The following is a 21,019-nucleotide window of genomic DNA, read 5'->3' on the forward strand; positions in this document are numbered from 1 at the left end:
TTCTGATATCTGATCCATTCGAAGTTAGGAAAATGAAAACGGAAACTTTGTTCTTGGTAATTTGCCGTTATTTATTTATTTTTTTTGTAAATTAAAAAAACGTAGAGACTTGTCACGTGGTCATTAAAACAAAAGTGAAAATAATCATAGTTCCCCAACACCAACAGAATAGCAGGAGCGCTCTCACTGCTGCCACATTTGGAGATCTACAGGACGGTTTGTCCGTAAATTTACTGCATAAAGAAGAAAAAAGCCTGAAGCAGAAAAGAAAAAGCAGAGCTGTTATGTAAAGGTGAGTTGTTTTAATACTGATGTTTTGTAACAGATATCTCAGTGTGTGTGTCTGCGTATCATCTGATTTATGATTGTTTTAGGAATTCTGTCACATAATAAGAACATTTTAATAAGTGCAGCAGAGAGAAGCAGCTGGTTCAGTCTAAACACCATTAATGTTGTAATGATAAGCAGTTTTATGCATCACAGAGGGATCGATAAATTGATTTCCGGGTTGAGAACAGTGGGTGCTGGATGACGACGCAAGATCTTTCCTGAGTCTGCGCAAAGGGCGTGTGCTTATTCTGCAGAATAACTACATTTACCTTAGAATATTTAAATATATTTTAATGCTTTTCTAATTTAATGCAGGACTTAAAATACAGGACTCTTACTTGCTTATACTTCATTAAAATATTTGAGTAATCTGAGTACTCCTACTCTGCAGAGCAGTTAAAATAATTTAAATAATGACTTTATTTGTAAAGCACTTTACAAAGAGTTTCAGACTTCAAATAAAAGCCCCACACAGTAATCCAACATAAAATAATTTTCTGTCTTCTGTGTTGTGCCACTTTTTAAGTGATATCTTCTGTATTAGGCCTGCAGGATTGCACAAGTGCCTTAAATTCACACCCTTCTTAATAAGGTATTTTTCCCATTTTTTGATTGTCAGGGTGGTGGCCTTTGTGGTATACAGACTTTCAGACTTTCCTCTTATTACTTTCAGAGAGAAGATGCCTATTTAAACTGGACAGGAGGATGGGATGACAGGGTTTGACAGGCAAGGAACTACTTTCCTGAAACAAAAATATTGTTCTCATGAGAAAATATTTATGTGATGACTTCACTTGTTGTGTTGATGTAAAAGTGCTTTTGGGTGCATTTGGTTCTGACTATGATGCAGATGAGTGGAGGCTGTTCACTGACAGCGCAAAGGCCAGCTTAAAATGTCTCCTGCTGCATACTGGAAATTAGTTTGCATCCAGGCCAGTCGGCAATTCTGTCCAGTTAAAAGGAACCTGTGAAAAAAACTTTAAATTGTGTTGGAGAAGCATAAACACAATGAGCAGAAATGTGAAAAAAAAAAGGATTTGCACAAAAGTGTATGTGATTGAATATTTTTATTGCTGCTTTTGAATCCATCATCATCTAGTTTCTGGAAAATGGCAGATTTAAAAAAAATAAATAAATAAAAAAAATTGCTGGGCAGTGAAAAAAAAGCAGTAAAGATTGATTTTTAAAGTTTTAATGTAATGAAGTAACAATATCATGTTTTAGTAAAAAGGCTTGATATTATGTGCATCCTGTGAGCAGCAATTGTAAGTAAAATGCTTTATTATTATTAACATCACTAATCCCCACAGATCCTGATCCTGCTCCTACCACTGCATGGGGGGAGAAACCGTGCATGATAAATGAACAGTTCAACTCTCGGCAACATAAAATCAAACAAAGAAAACTCCTTTGAGGCTCCCGAAGAAATGGACAGCAGTGAAACACTGTCTGTTGAGACGTCTATGAACACAAGTAAGTGAAAGGAATTTACTGGAAAAAAAAATTAAGAAATATTTCAGATATTTTTTTTCCTTTTACAAAGTGCAGATTCAGTAACTCAAAGCAAACACAAATTAAAAACAGGTGTTCAAGGAGCGCTACAACTTGTTCCCTGATGTAGATGATCAAATTCAGATTCTTGTAAAAAACAGGAGCTACAATGACATAAACATATCTGCATTTGTTTGTGCATACGTTTGACCTCATCATAACAGCATGTGAGCCAAACAAACACATTTTTCTTTGCTTTTGTGGAGTTATTGTTACAGCCTCACTTGTATATGTAACGTTGAAAATCTAAAGTTATAGATGAATCTGACTGATGGCATTAGTGCTATTATTTTGAAGCCTTTCAGTGATCACACTGTTGATGTGATTTTACAACAACTGTGAAGTGGAGATATCATGTCTTCCCTGCCATGTAGTGGAAAATATAGTGGGCAAGAGTAAAAAGTATTTAAAGTACATAACACTGTGTTATTTTTTGTACACACTTGTGTTAACATGGTCATTATCTTGTCCAGCTTTAGACTTGAATACATCAGCTAGAACAGTGCACAGCATTTCTGCAGGGCCTTTAAAAAATTCCAGGGATTTTGCACAGGGACCAGTTCCCACAGAATCTAACTTCTGGACAACATACTGGAATGTAACTTTAGACCTGTGGATCAGCATTTTAAATTGTCTCAGAGGAAGCACTGTTCATTAGGCAGTAACTACCCATATGGAAAAGATATATATAAATCTTATAAAGTTTGTATCTGTCTTGTGTGAAACTTGTATGAAAAGCATACAAGAGTGAAAACAGATATAAGATCCCTTGAAAAATTATATAATGAAACTTGTATGTTTTGGATACTTACTAAAACAATATATGAAAGTAATGAGAAAGTGGCCACTTTCATGAGTAATCACTTATAAGTTTTTACTATTTCTTTTCCATATGGGTAACCTCCACTAAACTCTACTATAAAAATATAGGATAAAACTTAACATAAAACCAAATTGTATTTCTCTTCTTACACATGTTGAACTAAAATCCAGTGAGAAGCAAAAAGATATATATTAATAATAATATACAACAGCTAACAAGATTACAACAGTCATACAGTATTCATACCATACTGTGTGAAAACCTTTCAGTCATTGCGGCCCAAAAAAAACGAGATGAGGATATTTTAAGGTTCTTGCATAAAGAAAATCATTAATTGATTTAAAACATGTTTTAAATGGCCTTTTAAAATGCCAGTATTTTGTTAAAATTAAGATTCTCTGTATCCACAGAGACACAGCTGGAGAGGTTACTGGAGGACCTGGGCTTGGAGCAGTACTACAGAGAGAAACTATCACTCAGCAAAATACTTGAGATCACAAAAAGAACCATCACTGATGAACCTGCAAAGTGTAAATCAGACCAACTATGGCATTTTCTAAAGAAACTGATGATGGTTAATGTGACAGCTAGAAATGTGACATATACCTCAGAGTGTGACTCAAGCGGTGATGAGGATTCAGGAAGTACAGAGTTTGATTCTGACAGTTCAAACACAGATGACAAGGTGAACCCTCTTGATATAATCACTGCTCTCTTTCTGTGTTCTGATGGTTTTGTACAGCAGGAAATGGCACTAAAAATGTCCACATGTCAGTTCTCTGTTCCTCTGCTGCTTCCCAATTGTGACACCAATCAGTGCACACTCATGCTGTGGGCCATGAGAGACATTGTTAAAAAGTACAGACCTCAGTCTCTGTTAGAGTCTAAGGGCTTCATTGAAGACAGAATCGTTCTCTCTGAACTTCCAATGATCTCTTTTGTCAGACTGGGTGAGTGCTCCTCGTCCAAGTCAGAAATTCTCAATAAGCTTTTGAGCAATTCTCAGCAGTACCATGACACCTTTGTTCATTGCAACATGGAGTGTGGTGACAGTCCAAGAAGAATATCCAACGGACTGACTGAAATTACTTGGTATCTTCCTGGTGGAAACACAAACATTGATATTTTCAGTCAGCCAGTGGCTGTAGCTAACCTTCGTGGTGACATTGAATCTTTTGAAACACAATACTCCTTTCTGTGTCAGACATCTGCTGCAGTTTTTGTGTTCTTTGACCATTTGGACTCTGAGTGCAGTCTACTTACCAACCCACACCACAAGGCACAGATCTTCTTAGTGGGTAACTATTACAGCAAGCGGTTCAGTAAAGATGCTTTAGAAAAAGTAGCAAACAAATTGGGCTTGACTAAAGACAAGATCATAATTATTAGGAAGAAACAGAAAAATGAAGCAGACTTTGTGAAAAGTTTGAGAAAAAAAGTCAGTAATGTGGTGGAAAACTCAAAAATGAAGATGACAATAGAGCAGATGGCAGACATTGCCTATAAACTGGGAATCCTGGTTGATGAAGACTCTCCAGAGTGCCAGACTGCAAAGACAAATGCAGAAGCCATCACTGCTGAAATTCAAGATATCCATAAATACAAAGAAGATCACCTTCCACGGCAAGGTGAAATATGGAAACTACTTACCTGGTTAGAGAAGGAAGATTTTCGACTTCAACATGTTGGGTCTAAAAATATAGAAGATTACAAAAGCGAACTTCAGAAAAGGAAAAAAGAACTACGAAAAAAACAAAACTCTTATGGCATGTTGACAGCTATGACATGTTTCATCAATGCAATATCAAGCCCAGGAACAGAGAGGTTTTATTTCCTGAAATTGATGCGAATGAACCTCGATAACATGTCTCGTGTAAAACTGTCTGAACTCCAGGAGAAATATAAAGAAAAATGTAAGAACTCTGAGAACAAAGAGGAAATCAAGAAAATTGACAGACAAATTTCCAACAGCTCACTGGGGACTGAACACTTCTTCCGTGAAATGGGTCAGATCTATGAAGCCTCACTGTCCCTTCCACAAACAGATCCAGCACATCAACAGCTGCAGCATCTGCCCAAACTGTGTGCAGAGTTGTTGCTTGATGGATTTCCTCTTGAGCTTGTAGATAGAGATGCATCCAACATCCCTCTCAGATGGGTGAGTGATGTTCTCTCTCAGCTCAGTGACTTGGTGTCTCCAAACAGAAAGATACTGGTCGTCACAGTTCTTGGAGTTCAGAGCACAGGAAAGTCCACTCTCCTTAACACCATGTTTGGAGTGCAGTTTGCAGTCAGCAGTGGTCGATGTACTCGAGGTGCCTTTATGTTGCTCATCAAAATCAATGAAGACATGAAAAAAGTCCTAAACTGTGACTTCATGCTGATCATTGACACTGAGGGCTTAAAGTCACCAGAACTTGCACAACTAGACAACAGCTATGAGCACGACAATGAGCTTGCTACACTTGTTGTGGGGCTGAGTGATGTCACCATTGTCAATGTTGCAATGGAGAATTCAACTGAAATGAAGGACATCCTACAAATAGTTGTGCATGCTTTTCTCAGGATGAAGGAGGTGGGCAAAAAGCCGAAATGTGTGTTTGTTCACCAGAATGTGTCCGATGTTTCAGCCCATGAGAAGAACTTACGAGACAGGAAACTGCTCCTGGAACAGTTGAATGAGATGACCCAGGCAGCAGCCAAAATGGAAAAGAAAGAGGAGAACAAGAGCTTCACTGATGTGATGGAGTACAATCCAGACACTGGGAACTGGTACATTCCTGGACTCTGGAATGGAAACCCACCAATGGCACCAGTGAATGCAGGGTACAGTGAGGCTGTATATGAGCTCAAGAAACACATCATCCAACTGCTGGGAAACTGTGAGTCATCTGCTAATGATATCATGGAGTTTAAAGAGTGGATGACAAGTCTGTGGACTGCAGTAAAGCATGAAAACTGTATCTTCAGCTTCAGAAAGTTGTGGAGTGAAACTCCAAAGAAACGTTCTTTTTTTGAACAAAATATCAAAAATGGCGTATCTCACTGCCTGAGAATCGGTCTGTCATACTGTTCGTGTAAATTATTAAGTAAATTTACTGCTTGTCTGTTGCGCTTGATGAAGCGGTCACACTTTTCTCCTCCTCCTCTCCCTTAGCTTCCCTGCTTAGCCTCTTATGTCCTTGTCTAGTCTTGTGTTTTTTGTATTACTTTTCCCTGGAACATTCTCTCACAGTCTGTTCTCTAAAACCTAAAAGAGAATTATGGATTTGATCAACTGGTCCCTGAATGCAATTGACACCCCTTTCTCAATGAGAAGTTTGGGCTTGGGTGAGCCTGAGTGCTGAAGATATCTACCTATTCAAACCCCCACAAGGCTGCCCGCTCGGATTGAAATGATGGGACGAGGCGTGAGTTTCTAAAAATGGGCTCATTGAGTGCAGGACGGATAAGATCTTGGAGAAGCTTATGGCTGCCGTGAATACTCAGAATAAGACCTCTGAGTGCAAACTGGATTACAGCTTGGAGGGGCTCGCTCAGAATAACACCTTTGAGCGCAAATTGGATCACATTTTGAAGAAGCTCACTGCGGTCGTGAGTTCTCAGAAATCGGCTCTTTGAGCACAAGAATGACAACATCACGGAGCGTAAGGTTGATAACATCATGGAGAAGCTCACGGCTCTCTAACGGGAGATTGAGAGACCAGTGTCAGACTGTTAGAACAACTTTGAAATTCATGAGTTGTTTGCACTAAAGTAAAAACCACCATCACTTTATGCGGATACCCCTTGACGCCAGCTGTGGTCTCAAGGCTGGAGCTGAACAAAACACCCTGATAACAGACTGTGCTTAGACTGTTCTTCCCATTCTATGCAAGGCCACCTGGGTTGGCTGGAAGACTGTTTACTTAGCCTGGCAGGGCGAAGGACCCTGTCTCAGCTGAACTCTGGACTTTTACACACACACGCACACAGACACATATATATATACTAGGGGTGCAACGATACACAAAATTCACGGTTCGGTTCGGTTCAATACTTTGGTGTCACGGTTCGATATTTTTTCGATACAAAAAAAAATGTTCATGCCTTTTTAATTTGTCATTTATTAAATTTTCACGGCACATTCCGCACCACGTCTCTGTGCGTTCATCATTTGTTTGAAGCCAGCTCACCTCCTGCAACTACTTTTCCGAGAATACGTGCTTCTTTTGTGGTTCGGACTCCTTCTGACATTTCTTTGGAGGTGGAGGAACATCACAGTAATTGCTTAAAGGAGCTTGCTTCTTCGACATCTTTAAGAGTTCTAAACAAATGTCTGTCCTCCTCCTGAAAATCTTATGTACGCAAACACGCGTTGCAACTTCTTATCTTGTTTATCTTTTTTATTTTGACAGCGAATGCGTACCTGTGGACCACTTATGTGCACCCCTGGTTATTTAGCTCGTCATATTGCAGCCACAGAAATTCTTTTGTCCATGAAACCATAAAGCTGCACTTTTTCTTTTTGCCTTATAGTCTGATTAGTCATAACTTTTCCGTTTTGTGGTAAGCTTTTCTTTGGCTGTCACTTCTTCACCCTGACCTGTCTTATTTGGCTCAGCAGAACTAAAACATATATCCTGCTGCTTTTACACGCGCACTCACATAACGCTCAGCGATCAACCTCTCACATGTTTAAGCTTGCTGCGGGAGATTTCACTTGTCATGTTTGCATAGTAAGCTAACGATTGATAAGACGATGTCAGAGGAATTGGTGCGCAAATTATCATCACTCACCAATCAGTGCTGTCGCTCTCTATACACAGTTCGCGCGATTGCAAAGTGAAAGCAAAAAACAAGCGCAAATTCAAACGCGATTTCAATATGTCACATATTGACAGTGGCTCACTGATGCCAATGACATAATTACCAGCTACATTTCCGAAAGAATGCAAAAGCATTGACATATATTTTTCCTTCCTACGATAGCCCAACAGGCAGGGCAGAGATAGATTTTGGTAGCCCGACTGGGGCTAGCGATTTTGCGAGCCCTGTATCTGATTGAGGAATCACACATCTTTGGAAAAGAGAGTTTATTACAGAGAAATGGCTCTTTCCAAAATAAAAGCTATACTATACGCTTCTTCTGGGCTATATTCTCAGCAGCATATTAAACATGTCAGGTCCCCATAAGAAGAATCATGTGCTAACGGCTGTCTAAATGACTCGGGTAAAGTTTGTAGCATGCATGCTTGTTGTTTTTGTCTGCTTCCACTTGTCTTTGCACTAGGATGATGTCGGCGTAAATGTGCAGTCATATTCGTTGTGTTCCCACTAGTGCTGTCAGCGTAAATCTCGTTGAAATGACGTTAACGCCACAACACGGCAAATCTCCGTTAACGAGCGCCCTGTGCATGGGGCTGGACGGCCAACACGTTAACAAGCTAACTGCGCTAACACACTAGCTCCCACCCATGTAATTGAGCATTGCGTGGCACATCCAACATACTGTTTTACTTTAGTCCATGACGCGCTTACCTTCAGGGTCATACGTCACATGAAAACCAAAATAATTCCAAACGCCAGATCTGAATGAGGGTGGGGGAGGTTCAATTTGCCATGTTGCAAGGAGAGCTTAACTTCTGTCTCGCTAGCTTGCCCTCCGCTCTTCCTTCTGATGATGCTGTCTGTGTTGAGCGCTCAGTGGATCTGCGCTCGACAGTGCAGCCTAGGCGGAGTAGTCGAACGCAGATTCACTGAACACTCAACACAGACAGCATCGTCAGAAGGAAAGTTGATAAAATAAATTACAAATTTTGTATTGTTTGATACATATGCGTACCGAACCGAAAGCACTGTATCGAACGGTTCAATATCGATACGAATATCGTTGCACCCCTAATATATACACATGCAGATATACACTCATCCCCCCCTCCCCCCTCCAAACGCTTTCGATGCTTATTCCCTTCCGATGCTGATGGTGGATCAAGGAGACTAGCGCGTAGGCTGCAGGCCCGAATGCACTGTCGTGTTTCTTTGGTGTATTAAGAGTTTTTTCATGTGCTATGTACAGAGGTGTTTTTTCTCTGTTCTCAAACTGATCTCCCTGTTGGAGCTCAGTCTGGGGGAGTTATTTTTTTCTCCTTATCTTTCCTTATGTGGTGCATTTTCCATTGTTATACCTCTCTGACCTGTCTTCCCCATGTGATGTTTTTGTGTAATGTATGTATGGTCGGAGGGTAAGATGGCGCCGCCATTGCGTGCAATAGGTCGGCAGCCTTAACATGAAATTTCCCCTTGTGGGACTAATAAAGGTATATCAAATTGTGGAAAAGAGCCTTTCAAATATACACCTGAAGGATTCTACAACAAAATTAAACATAATCTCAGCAAGTGGTACAACATTCAAGATCACACAATGGCTGTACAAAAATTGGCTGACAGCATCATCAATGTTTGCTCTCAGTTTGTGAGAGAAAAAGTGAAAAGAAAAAACAACTACTCAGATACTTACATCCAGGAGATCCTACACATCATTGATGAGAAACTACAAAACAATCAAGATGTTCAAACAGACATTAAGTTTGAAGTTTCTCTGAAACAGCACATCTGTGGATTTGCAGCCAGAGAGTTTCAAAAGATGCACAAAGATTTCATCCAAGAAAATGATCCCTACAGATGTCTGATGAAAACCATGGAAAAGTTTTGTGATGATTTTAAAGACACCTTTAATAAAAGAGACCAGTGTCAGAAGAAGGCAGAAGAATTCACCAACAAGTGCTTTGAAGCCTGCTGTTGAGGACTTTATCAATTATCTCCTGGGACATGACATCGTTGATGAAATGCTGACATGTGAGAAGTTCAGCACATGAATGTCCTTCCAATATCCCATTTTACTGGATTTACTTTCAAAGGATGATTTTCAAAACTATCTGAGATATATTTGCTCATTTGAGAAGTATGTAAATCAGAATCAGAATCAGAATCAGAATGGGTTTATTGCCAGATGTTGAGGTTTACAACATTAGGAAATTGCTGCGGTGCTTCAGTGCAAACAATAAGAATTAAAGTGCTATGTAGAAAGAAAGATATGTGCATGAGATATACATGAGATATATACATGAGAATAAGAATTATGAGTGCTACGTAGAAAGATATATACATGAGTGCAGGTGGTGATCAGTGCCAGACATGAAATGATGCAGTGACACAGCGTAGGGTCATATGTTAGTGGCGGGGACAGTCATGTGGTTATTGTTCATGTGTCCAACAGCAGAGGGGAAGAAACTGTTCTTGTGGCGAGAGGTTCTGGTGCGAATGGACCGGAGCCTCCTGCCTGAGGGGAGCAGGTCAAACAGACTGTGTCCAGGGTGAGAAGGGTCAGCTGAGATCCGAGCTGCACGCCGCAGTGTCCTGGAGGTGTACAGGTCCTGCAGAGATGGGAGTCTGCAGCCAATCACCTTCTCAGCAGAGCGCACAACACGCTGCAGTCTCTGTTTGTCCCTGATAGTGGCTCCAGCGTACCACACAGTGATGGAGGAGGTGAGGATGGACTCGATGATTGCAGTGTAGAATTGCATCATCGTCCGTGTTGGCAGGTTGAATTTCTTCAGCTGCCTCAGGAAGTACATCCTCTGCTGGGCTTTCTACAGACATGGATTCACAACAAAATAGTGGAACGCTTTATAACTATGTCAACAATATCAGTGTTTGAGCACCGACATCTCCAGTCATGTATCAGAAGCATAAATGATGCCATCAACAAGGCCCAAAGAGGAAAGAGTGATGAACTGAAGACATTTGTTGAAGATATTTGTAAAGAACTTGGTCACAAGCTGGTCATTTCCAAAGATGCTCTTGGTGTTTTCATGTTTTTGAACAATGCTGACAAAGAGCAGTTTGCTGACTGGCTCATAGTGTCTGTGAATGACATGGCACAAGATCTGAGAATGAAGTTTAAAAATGTAAACATTGAAATGAAACTACAGCATCTCCATGTGCAACCCCAAAATGAGCTTTTCAACAAATTGGTTGGTTGTGGAGGCAGCCGACAGGTATCGACAGGCCAAGCGGAATGCGGCTCGGGCAGTGGCTGAAGCAAAAACTCGGGTGTGGGAGGAGTTCGGAGAGGCCATGGAAAAAGACTTTCGGACTGCCTCGAAGAGATTCTGGCAAACCGTCAGGCGTCTCAGGAGGGGAAAGCGGTGCTCTACCTGCACTGTGTATAGTGCTGGCGGAGCGCTGTTGACGTCGACTGAGAAAATTGTCAGGCGGTGGAAGGAATACTTCGAGGACCTCCTTAATCCCACTGACACGTCTTCCGAGGAGGAAGCAGAGTCTGGGGATGAGGGGAATGACCCGCCAATTTCCGGGGGCGAGGTCACTGAGGCAGTTAAACAACTCCTTGGTGGCAGAGCCCCTGGTGTTGATGAGGTCCGCCCCGAGTTCCTGAAGGCTCTGGACGTTGTAGGGCTGTCCTGGTTGACACGCCTTTGCAATGTTGCGTGGAGATCAGGGGCAGTACCTGTGGACTGGCAGACCGGGGTGGTGGTCCCCATCTTTAAGAAGGGGGACCGGAGGGTGTGTTCCAACTACAGGGGGATCACACTCCTCAGCCTCCCTGGGAAAGTCTATGCCAGGGTGCTGGAAAGGAGAGTTCGTCCGCTAGTCGAACCTCAGATACAGGAGGATCAATGCGGTTTTCGTCCTGGTCGCGGAACACTGGACCAGCTCTTTATCCTCTCGAGGATACTTGAGGGTGCATGGGAGTTTGCCCAACCAGTCTACATGTGTTTTGTGGACTTGGAGAAGGCATTCGACCGTGTCCCTCGGGGTGTCCTGTGGGAGGTGCTGCGGGAGTATGGGGTGTCTGGCCCATTGCTACGGGCCATTCGATCCCTATACAACCGTTGCAAGAGCTTGGTTCGCATTGCCGGCAATAAGTCGGACTCGTTCCCGGTGGGTGATGGGCTCCGCCAGGGCTGCCCTTTGTCTCCGGTTCTGTTCATAATTTTTATGGACAGGATTTCTAGGCGCAGCCAAGGGGCGGAGGGCTTTCGCTTTGGTGGCCTCAGAATCTCATCTCTGATTTTTGCGGATGATGTGGTTCTGTTGGCTTCATCAGGTGAGGGCCTCCAGCTCGCACTGGAGCGGTTCGCAGCCGAGTGTGAAGCAGCGGGAATGAGGATCAGCACCTCCAAATCTGAGGCCATGGTTCTCAGCCGGAAAAGGGTGGAGTGCCCACTCCGGGTCGGGGATGAGTTCCTGCCCCAAGTGGAGGAGTTCAAGTATCTCGGGGTCTTGTTCGCGAGTGATGGGAGAAGGGAGCCGGAGATCGACAGACGGATTGGGGCTGCAGCTGCAGTAATGCGGACGCTGCACCGGTCCGTCGTGGTGAAGAGGGAGCTGAGTGTAAAAGCGAAGCTCTCAATTTACCGGTCGATCTACGTCCCTACCCTCACCTATGGCCACGAGCTGTGGGTAGTGACCGAAAGAACGAGATCGCGGATACAAGCGGCAGAAATGAGCTTCCTCCGAAGGGTGGCTGGCCTCTCCCTTAGAGATAGGGTGAGAAGTTCGGCCATCCGGGAGGGGCTCAGAGTAGAGCCGTTGCTGCTCCACATCGAAAGGAGTCAGCTGAGGTGGTTCGGGCATCTGACAAGGATGCCCCCTGGGCGCCTCCTGGGTGAGGTGTTCGAGGCATGTCCCACCGGGAGGAGGCCCCGGGGCAGACCCAGGACACGCTGGAGAGATTATATCTCTCGGCTGGCCTGGGAACGCCTTGGTATTCCCCCGGATAAGCTGGAGGAGGTGGCTGGGGAGAGGGAGGTCTGGGCCTCTTTGCTTAGGCTGCTGCCCCCGCGACCCGGCCTCGGATAAAGCGGATGAAAATGGATGGATGGATGGATGGTTGGTTGTGGCAAACAGTGTCCATTCTGCAAAGCTCCCTGTGAAGCAGGAGGAGGAGCCCATACTGAGCACTTTGCTCTACTGCATTGACCTCAGGGTCTGGGAGGGGTCAGATGGCCGAATACGCAAAAACTGATCACTGACATATGCTCTTCTCTTGTGATCAGTGACCAGTGTTTTCGCTGCAGTGATACAAACTATGAATGGCACCCTTACAAGAGATACAAGGAAATTTACCCAGACTGGAAAATCCCTCCAGATGAGAGCTTTAAGGCATCAGACTACTGGAAATATGTGATGGCGAAGTACAACAGAGACTTTGAGTCTGCATTTAACACATTTATTAAAAAAAAATCTAGGTATATCATGTTTATTAAATGATTCTTTGTGTTTTTCTTCTAATTAAGTAAATGTCACATAATAACCTTTATTCATTGCTTTCATTTATGATCAAATATGATCAAATATTTACATTTATGTTTTTAATTCTCATTAATAAAACAATAAACAAGTCGAAAGAAGCAAAAACTTACAGCAGCAGCAGCAACCTTCACATCACTGCTCCTCCTACCCCCTGCTAGAACCAGGCTGACCACCGGCCAAGATCAATGAACATTTACTCCTCTTATTTCTTTAGAAAGATAAAAGCCAAAGGAAGACACAGAGACAGTGAGAAACCACCCAGAACACCCATCGGCCAGCTATCGGGATAGCTAACATCCCTCTGACGGTTTCACAGAGCAGACTGGCTCCAGCTCAACATTTCCTCTTAAACAGAAAACATGCAGAGGTTTGGAACTCTGTTGAACTGTATTGCACAATCAAGTCCTTAATAGAAAGCATAATACAGTTTTGATGGACTCAACAGCAGCGGGGTCAGCAACGGGTTGGATTAAATGCATCATATATCTGGCACTGCTTCTGTTGACACATGACCAATGTATCTCTCCCTGTCACTGCCACGATGATCTACAAAGGTGTTGAGTCTCCTGGCAGTTGCCCTTCGGATTAAAGAACCACTAGTCTGGGACCAACTCTGTAATTTGAATAAACTTATAGTAAATAGTTTAGTTATATTATAGTACAGGCTGGGTAATAAATGTTTCCAAAGGGCAACATGAGAAACTACAACTGTTGTGGAGGATCGCACCATGAAGCTTAAAAAGAGATCAAAGTAATATTGAGCAGAATTGGGTTCAACTCACTGGTAAATGGACTGGTTGTAGTGTTTTTCTGTTCTACCTGAGCCTGCAGGTTTTAGATGTCACCCTGGGTCAACACACCTGAATCAAGTGATGAGTTCATTACCAGCCTCTGGAGAACTTCACGATATGTTAAGTACATAATTTAGCCATTTAAAACAGCTGTGTTGGATCAAGGACACATCTAAAACCTGCAGGACACCTGCCCTCGAGGCCTGGAGTTGTCTACCCCTGCTCTAGTGACTGTTGACATGACAGTCAAAGGTTTGGACAAACCTTTAATGGTTTTTCTTTATTTTTACTACTTTCTACAAACTGAAGACATGAAATATATAAAGCAAGATATATGGAATTTTGTAGCAAAGAAAAACTAGATAAATAACTCTAAACACATTTTATACTTTAAATTCCTGACAATAGCCACTCTTTGCTTTGTTGACAGCACTGAAAACCCTGGACTTTCTCTCAATAAGTTTCATGATGTAGTCACCTGAAATGGTTTTCACTTCACATGTGTACCTTGTCAGGGTTCATTTGTGAATTTTCTTGCCTCCTGGAGCTGGGACCATCAGTTGTGTTGTGTAAAAGTCAGTCTAGTACACCTGACCTCTGACTGGTAGTGTATTGTCACGGATTGCCGGGGCAAGCCGTGTGGAATTGTAGAAAGGGACCAAAAAGGCGGCAGCTCTGGTGCAGGTGAGTGTTTATTTACAGGGGTGGGTAAGTACAAACAGCGGTGGCGACAAAACATGAAACTGGAAACCTAAACTGGGTAAACTAATAAGACAAACCAGAAACGAGGATGCAGGGAGGTCCGGGGAAATACATACGGGGAGACGCAGGGAGACCGAGGGGAAACAACACAGACGAACCAGCAACTACCATGACAGAAGACACAACTTAAATACACTCAGAGAACACAGGGAGATTACACACAGGTGGGGAACACAGCTGGGAGTGATTACGTGACGAGAGTAGGGAGACAAACTGAAACCACTCACATAAGACGCAGACCTTCACAATAAAACAGGAAACACATACACGCAATGACACAACACACCAACTTAACACAGACTGGGGGACACAGAACATAGGAACATGAACCATGAAACAGAAGAGTACAAACACCCAAGGTAACCAAAACCACAGAATACTAATACACTAAACATAAACACGGAGTCGCAGACTCCGGACCATGACATGTATACAGTACCATAAAACTAAACTGTATCTTTTATCAAGTCTAAAAGCTAAATTCAGATTTATTTGAATCATATTAAACATGTTTATGCGTATAATTTAACTACATCTGACCTTCAAAATGATTTGTTAAGCTGAAAAATGAAATAAGTGCAGCTCATTTGTAGAAATTTCTGCACATTCTGCTTATCCCTCCTCCAGGGTCCCAAAAGTTAATTTATCTTGGACTCAAGTTATCCATGTAGAGTTTTTAAGGAACAAAAAAGGAAGTAGCTGCATCCAGCAGATTACAGGAAACCAGAAGAATCAGACTGGCATTTGCTGGAGGATTGATCATTTATTGATGTTTTGTGGATCGCTTCACTTCTTATTAAAAACTGGATGTACAAAACACCTGAATAAATATAAATCTTTTACAAAGACATGATACTGAATAACATCCCGTTTGTTGTTCTTTATATTTGCTTACTTTCAAAGAATATTAAGATAAAAAACAGGAAACCCAGTGGTGGAATGTAAATCAACGCATTTATTGTAGTCTAACTCATAATGAGGTGCTGATATAACATATATTACATGTTATTACACATTAAAACATTGTATCAGGCTCTTATATTGTTCTGTTCTTACTTTTAATTCAGTAAACCTTTTGAAAACACAATTTTTAAAAAACTCATCAGTGTTTCTGCTTTTCTTTTCTTTTCATTCCAATTCCAATTATTACACTCTTAGAAATGATGATAATAATATTTCCACTGTGGGATTTCCACCCACCAGCAGAAGTAACACTTCTCCATTCTGCTAATAAATATCACAGTACCTGGCACTTGTTTTGAAATTCTGGGGCTCATAACTTTTTGAATAATTAATGTTTTGGTTTTATTCATCATGTCCTTTGGACCTTTAGGTTGTCAGTATTTTTTATATATTATGTTACTCTCCAGTGGCTCTTGTTATTTAGCTTATTAGTCAAGTCTTGCATTTTATGTTTTTACCTACAAACTACATTTGCCAGCCTGTTGGTGTGGCAAATCTAGTTTATAGGCTCGGAGAACTGGTGTGACTTGTTGCCATCATGGAAGTGGCAAGCCCTGCTGCCATTGTGCCAGTGATCTATAAAAGCCCCCAGAGTGCAGTTGTGGTGTGGCACTCCTCCATGACACACCCCCATTTTGGAATTTGGTTTAGGTTCTTGCGCCTAGTGATGGCAAACAGAGGTTTCATGAAGCTCTGAACCTCTTTGAACCACTGTGTCAAAAACTGGTTCATTAACCTTCATTAATTACACTCATGGGTGACATCTGCAGGCAACAGTGGTTGATGTACAGCCAACTGAAGCCTTGCACCTATATTATAAAATGATCGCGAGAATTACATAAATGTCCTGGCAGTCTGACTTCATGTTACACATCTTTATTGTTTTTATCTCATATTAAAAAATCTGCCTCACTAATTCCATCTATAGAATAACTATAAAAAAAATAAAACACTGTGAAACATTGTGAAACATTGTTGATTGTTCATTATATACTCTAAAGGGAAGATGATTTTTACATAAGGCAATGAGGAAGTTGCAATGTGTTTATATGGAAATTGATATTGTCAGTTTAATTATCATTTTAATCTCACATTTATTTATTTCCCACATAATATGGTATTTATTAACAGTCAGTAAAAAAGTCACCCCATGAATGATAGAGACCTGTAAGTATATTATATTTGAAAGAACACTAAGAATAGACTTAGTGTCACAGGATTATTCCATTACTAAATGGAATAATGCTGTAAAGAATGTTATTAATGCAGTCATAATGATGCAGATTATATGGCAGCAATAAAATAATTTCTGTATCTCCACACAGGGTTTTTCAAAGTTCAGTTCTGTTAGTTTCCACATGCCAGTTGTTGTGTGCTAAAAACAATGGCCACCAGGCCAAAGCAATGGTTTTGACTCGATCAGTGTTAACCCCGCCCCCTGGGTTTGATGGGTGAGGTTGATAAAAAATTTTCATGGTGAGACCTGAAGGCATCAACTGTGCCAAAATGAATGAATTAAATACACCATTAAATAATTAGTTAAATGTGTCAATAATTAATTAATTAAATGTGTCAAAAACACTTTTTAATTAATTATTTCCAATTTTAATTAATTATTGCCACACTTAATTAATTATTTAATGGTGTATTTAATTAATTCATTATGGCAGTCCTGGCATTCCATACTAAAAGACTGGCTATCTGTCAAAAGTAATGGTTTTGACTTGATCACCGTTAACCCTGCACGCTGACTTTGATGGGTTAGATTGAAATAAAATCCAATTCATGAACACAGCAGCTGGGCCAGGAGTGCCAATGTGAATTAATTAAATACATCATTAAATTATTGATTAAATGTTTCAATAGTTTATTAAAATTGGAAATAAATCAATAATTAATTAAATGTATTGTGGAGGTTTGTAAGCACAACACGAGAGATCCCAGTATTTCACTCCAACTTTAATCTCGGCTTATCACAACTAAACACTCAAGGCACCAAAACCTAACCCTCTCACTTCCCCTCACACTGGAGACACCTGGTGGTCCACCACAGTATAAAAAATTAAATGTATCATTAATTAATTACAAATGGAATTAAATACAATTGATAGGTTTGTAGCTTAACCCTATTCGCTGGAACGTTGAAGACAATGTAATTACACAGCAAAGCAAGACACGAGTAGGCAAAGTTCTTCATGTTTCTCGTGCACGGGAGAGAACCGGACAAGCGCTGTTCCTTCGCTTGACCCCACTTGCTCTCGTCCGCTCCCCCGTAACACTGCTCTTTTATGGAGGTTACATGAATATACATAGGTTCATTAACATATGACGTCTACATACACACAAAGAGTACCTTGCCTGTGGTTTTGTAAGTGTGTGTGTGTGTGTGTGTGGGGTCAGAGTGTGACCCCATAAATGACTTCCCTAAACCTGCTGGTCTGGAAGTCCAGCAGTTCATCTAAACAAAAGGCACTTAGACTAAAACAGATATAGATACATTTATCCTACCATAAAACAATAAGACAAGGTACGACCTCTCCCATGCTTCCAGAATGTGGGTGTGAATGCCAGAGCACTCTGGAATGCACACAACGTCTCTGCAGATTACTAAGGATCAAACCTCTATCAATCTACAACTAATTATAAAACTCTAAGCATGTATAAGTAGATATTTCTAAGCATAAATGATAATCAACAATACAAATCCAACAACAATAATTAAACATTTTAAATTAAATGAATGACCATTAAATAATAACATATTTGTTTAACTGATTATTTCCAATTTGTATAATTAATTACACATTTAATCATTTAATGATTAATAATTAATTTATTTTGGCACTCAAGGCCCTCCATATTTGGCAACAACTAAAAGTGGTCAGTTCAATCAACTCAACCTGTATTTGCTGTTATAAATCTCTTTTAGGATTTCTGAGTTGCACCTACAGAAGACTAATTTTCCCTTGAGGAAGCCCAGTATATATCAGCGTCATGCATCTGCACCTCCTTTTGAGTATGTGCTGTATCTTCTTTCCACCTATATGAGCAATACAATCAGATAAGTAAAATATGAAAATTAATGGATTTTTTTCTTTTTCTTTCCTTTTTCCTTTTCAACAACCACCAACTAACCAGCATTTTTTGTTTTGATATAAAACAAAACTGGTCAAATGGGTGGTTTTATTATGGTGCTTTAAGATTATAAACTTTGTAAATCACATATTTTTGTATGCCCCTTCTTAGTTTGTTTATCTTAATAAAATGTGTGTTTGTGGAGATTTTCATTAAATTAACTAATTTTTTCCTATGAATGTAACCATGAAGTTTAATACTTCATTATGCAGGAAAGGAAAGGTGTGTATTTAACCTGTTTAATTGTTTCAGAATTCACTTTATAATAAATACCCTTTCATCTGCAACACAGCAGGAAACCTTTCTGCACCATATCAGATGCAGTTTACTGTAAAAGGCTTTAGAAGAAATCATGTGATCATGAGTGAAAGTGAAAGTCTTCACCTCACAGCATAAAAGGAGTGGTCACAATCCCCCTGCTCCACTTTACCTGCCAGTGTTGGTCAAGTTACTTGAAAAAAGTAATCAGTAACTAATTACTGATTACTTCCCCAAAAAAGCAATCCCGTTACTTTACTGATTACTTATTTTCAAAAGTAATTAATTCCTTAGTTACTTAGTTACTTTTTAAAAACATGATTTACAACCTGAAGAGGTGATAAAGCGATAGATCTTTCAGCCCAATTCTACTTTTTCTACATAATCCATCATACAAAATGTAATCAAATGGAAAAGTATCTTTTTTTAACTTGTTTTATCAGTTTTAATCTTTTAACTTTATGCATCAAGCAAAAATAAAATTATATGCACCATTCTCTGACTTAAATAAATTAGTTTAACATTTAAACCTATTTTCTGCACATTCCAGCACATAAAATAAAATATTTTTTGTGTTTACACTCAGTCTTTCAAATAGATGCAAGTAAAACACAGCAGAAAATAAATAAAGTCAAAGACTAGTGGTTCTTTTGCTCTATTTTCACCTGTAAAGCAGGATTGGGGTAGGCGGAGGTTTACCCTGGTGCAGGTGTACCGCGGTCAGTTGAAGAATCCGCGAGTTTCTCTGTGAATTTCCCATTACGTCGTTGCGCACTCGGTGCTTGTTTAGGGTTTTTTTTTTCGCTATAAAAAGAAGTTTTCTTCCCAAGCACAACGTACGCTGATGTTTTTGTCACTTTGTTTGGAAACAAACTCAAAGTAAGGTCAGTACTTCCACGCTTTAAACGCTTCACGCTCATACTCTCTCCCACAATCGATATATGATCCACTGTTGATCTGCACACAGCTGTTGTCACTAACGGCGCACTCGCTTACGTCACTGTCATGAGACATTCTCGCAAAAAAAAATCACAGTTTTAGTAACGCAGTAATGCAGCGTTCCTACGGGAAAGTAACGGTAATCTAATTACCGTTTTTGCAATAGTAATCCCTTACTTTACTAGTTACTTGAAAAAAGTAATCAGATTACAGTAACGCGTTACTTGTAAAAAATAAATAAACTCACCCTATATTTGCTGTTACAAATTTCTTTTCAAAGTTGTGTGACAAGGTTTTCTGAGTTGCACCTATAGAAGACTAAATTTCCCTTGAGGAAGCCCTGTATATATCAGCGTCATGCATGTGTACGTTCTTTTGAATGCGTGCATCTGCTTTGTACTTGTATGAGCAATGACCAATCAAATTCATTGTTAGTGAAGCTTGAGTGTATATACAAGTTTGAACTGGTGTTAAGAATTGTGGTTAGTGTTCATGAGAAACTGAAATGTATGGATACACTTCCAACGTGTATGCCCTCTTTGCCCTTGAACAACAGATTTGTACTATTAGTAATTTGTAATGACATTTAACTTTAGCACTCAAAATGTAGTTGAATGGTTCAAAGTGAAAGTCTATACAACTACTAAGTTTGCTCTTGTTAATGTACTTAACTTGCTGTCAAAAAGTGCAGCTTATAGAATACCTCATTTAAATGTGGAACACATTGATCTCCTTTTTAAAAAGATTTTTGTAAGAAAAACATGAAAATGAATAGACCTTTTTCTTTTCTCTTGTTTAAAAACTCAAACTAAACTTTGTAAATTACATTTTTTTTTTATTGCCTTCTTAGTTTGTTCATCTTAGTAAATGTGTGTTTGTGGAGATTTTCATTATATAAACTCTCACTTTTGCGCGTGAATGTAACCATGAAGTTTAATACTTCATTATGCAGGAAAGGTGTGTATTTACATAATTTCCCCTAGGGATCAATAAAGTATTCTGATTTAACCTGTTTAATTGTTTCAGAATTCACTTTATAATAAATACCCTTTCTTCTGCAACACAGCAGAAAACCTTTCTGCACCATATCATCAGAGGCAGTTTACTGTAAAAGGCTTTAGAAGAAATCACATGATCTTGAGTGAAAGGG

At 40.2% G+C, this 21,019-nt stretch overlaps 1 protein-coding gene across 1 annotated transcript; it reads left to right on the forward strand.

Moving 5' to 3' along the window:
• The first annotated feature begins 64 nt into the window (after positions 1-64).
• On the forward strand, positions 65-8,341 carry LOC112432572 (up-regulator of cell proliferation-like). Its single transcript, XM_076881933.1, has 3 exons — positions 65-292; positions 1,641-1,803; positions 3,115-8,341. Exons 2-3 carry the CDS (start codon positions 1,692-1,694, stop codon positions 5,859-5,861), a joined length of 2,859 nt encoding a protein of 952 aa, XP_076738048.1. The 5' UTR covers positions 65-292; positions 1,641-1,691; the 3' UTR covers positions 5,862-8,341.
• The last annotated feature ends 12,678 nt before the right edge of the window (positions 8,342-21,019 follow it).

The sequence above is a fragment of the Maylandia zebra genome, linkage group LG3, assembly GCF_041146795.1.
Source record: "Maylandia zebra isolate NMK-2024a linkage group LG3, Mzebra_GT3a, whole genome shotgun sequence".
In the NCBI taxonomy this organism is placed as follows: domain Eukaryota; kingdom Metazoa; phylum Chordata; class Actinopteri; order Cichliformes; family Cichlidae; genus Maylandia; species Maylandia zebra.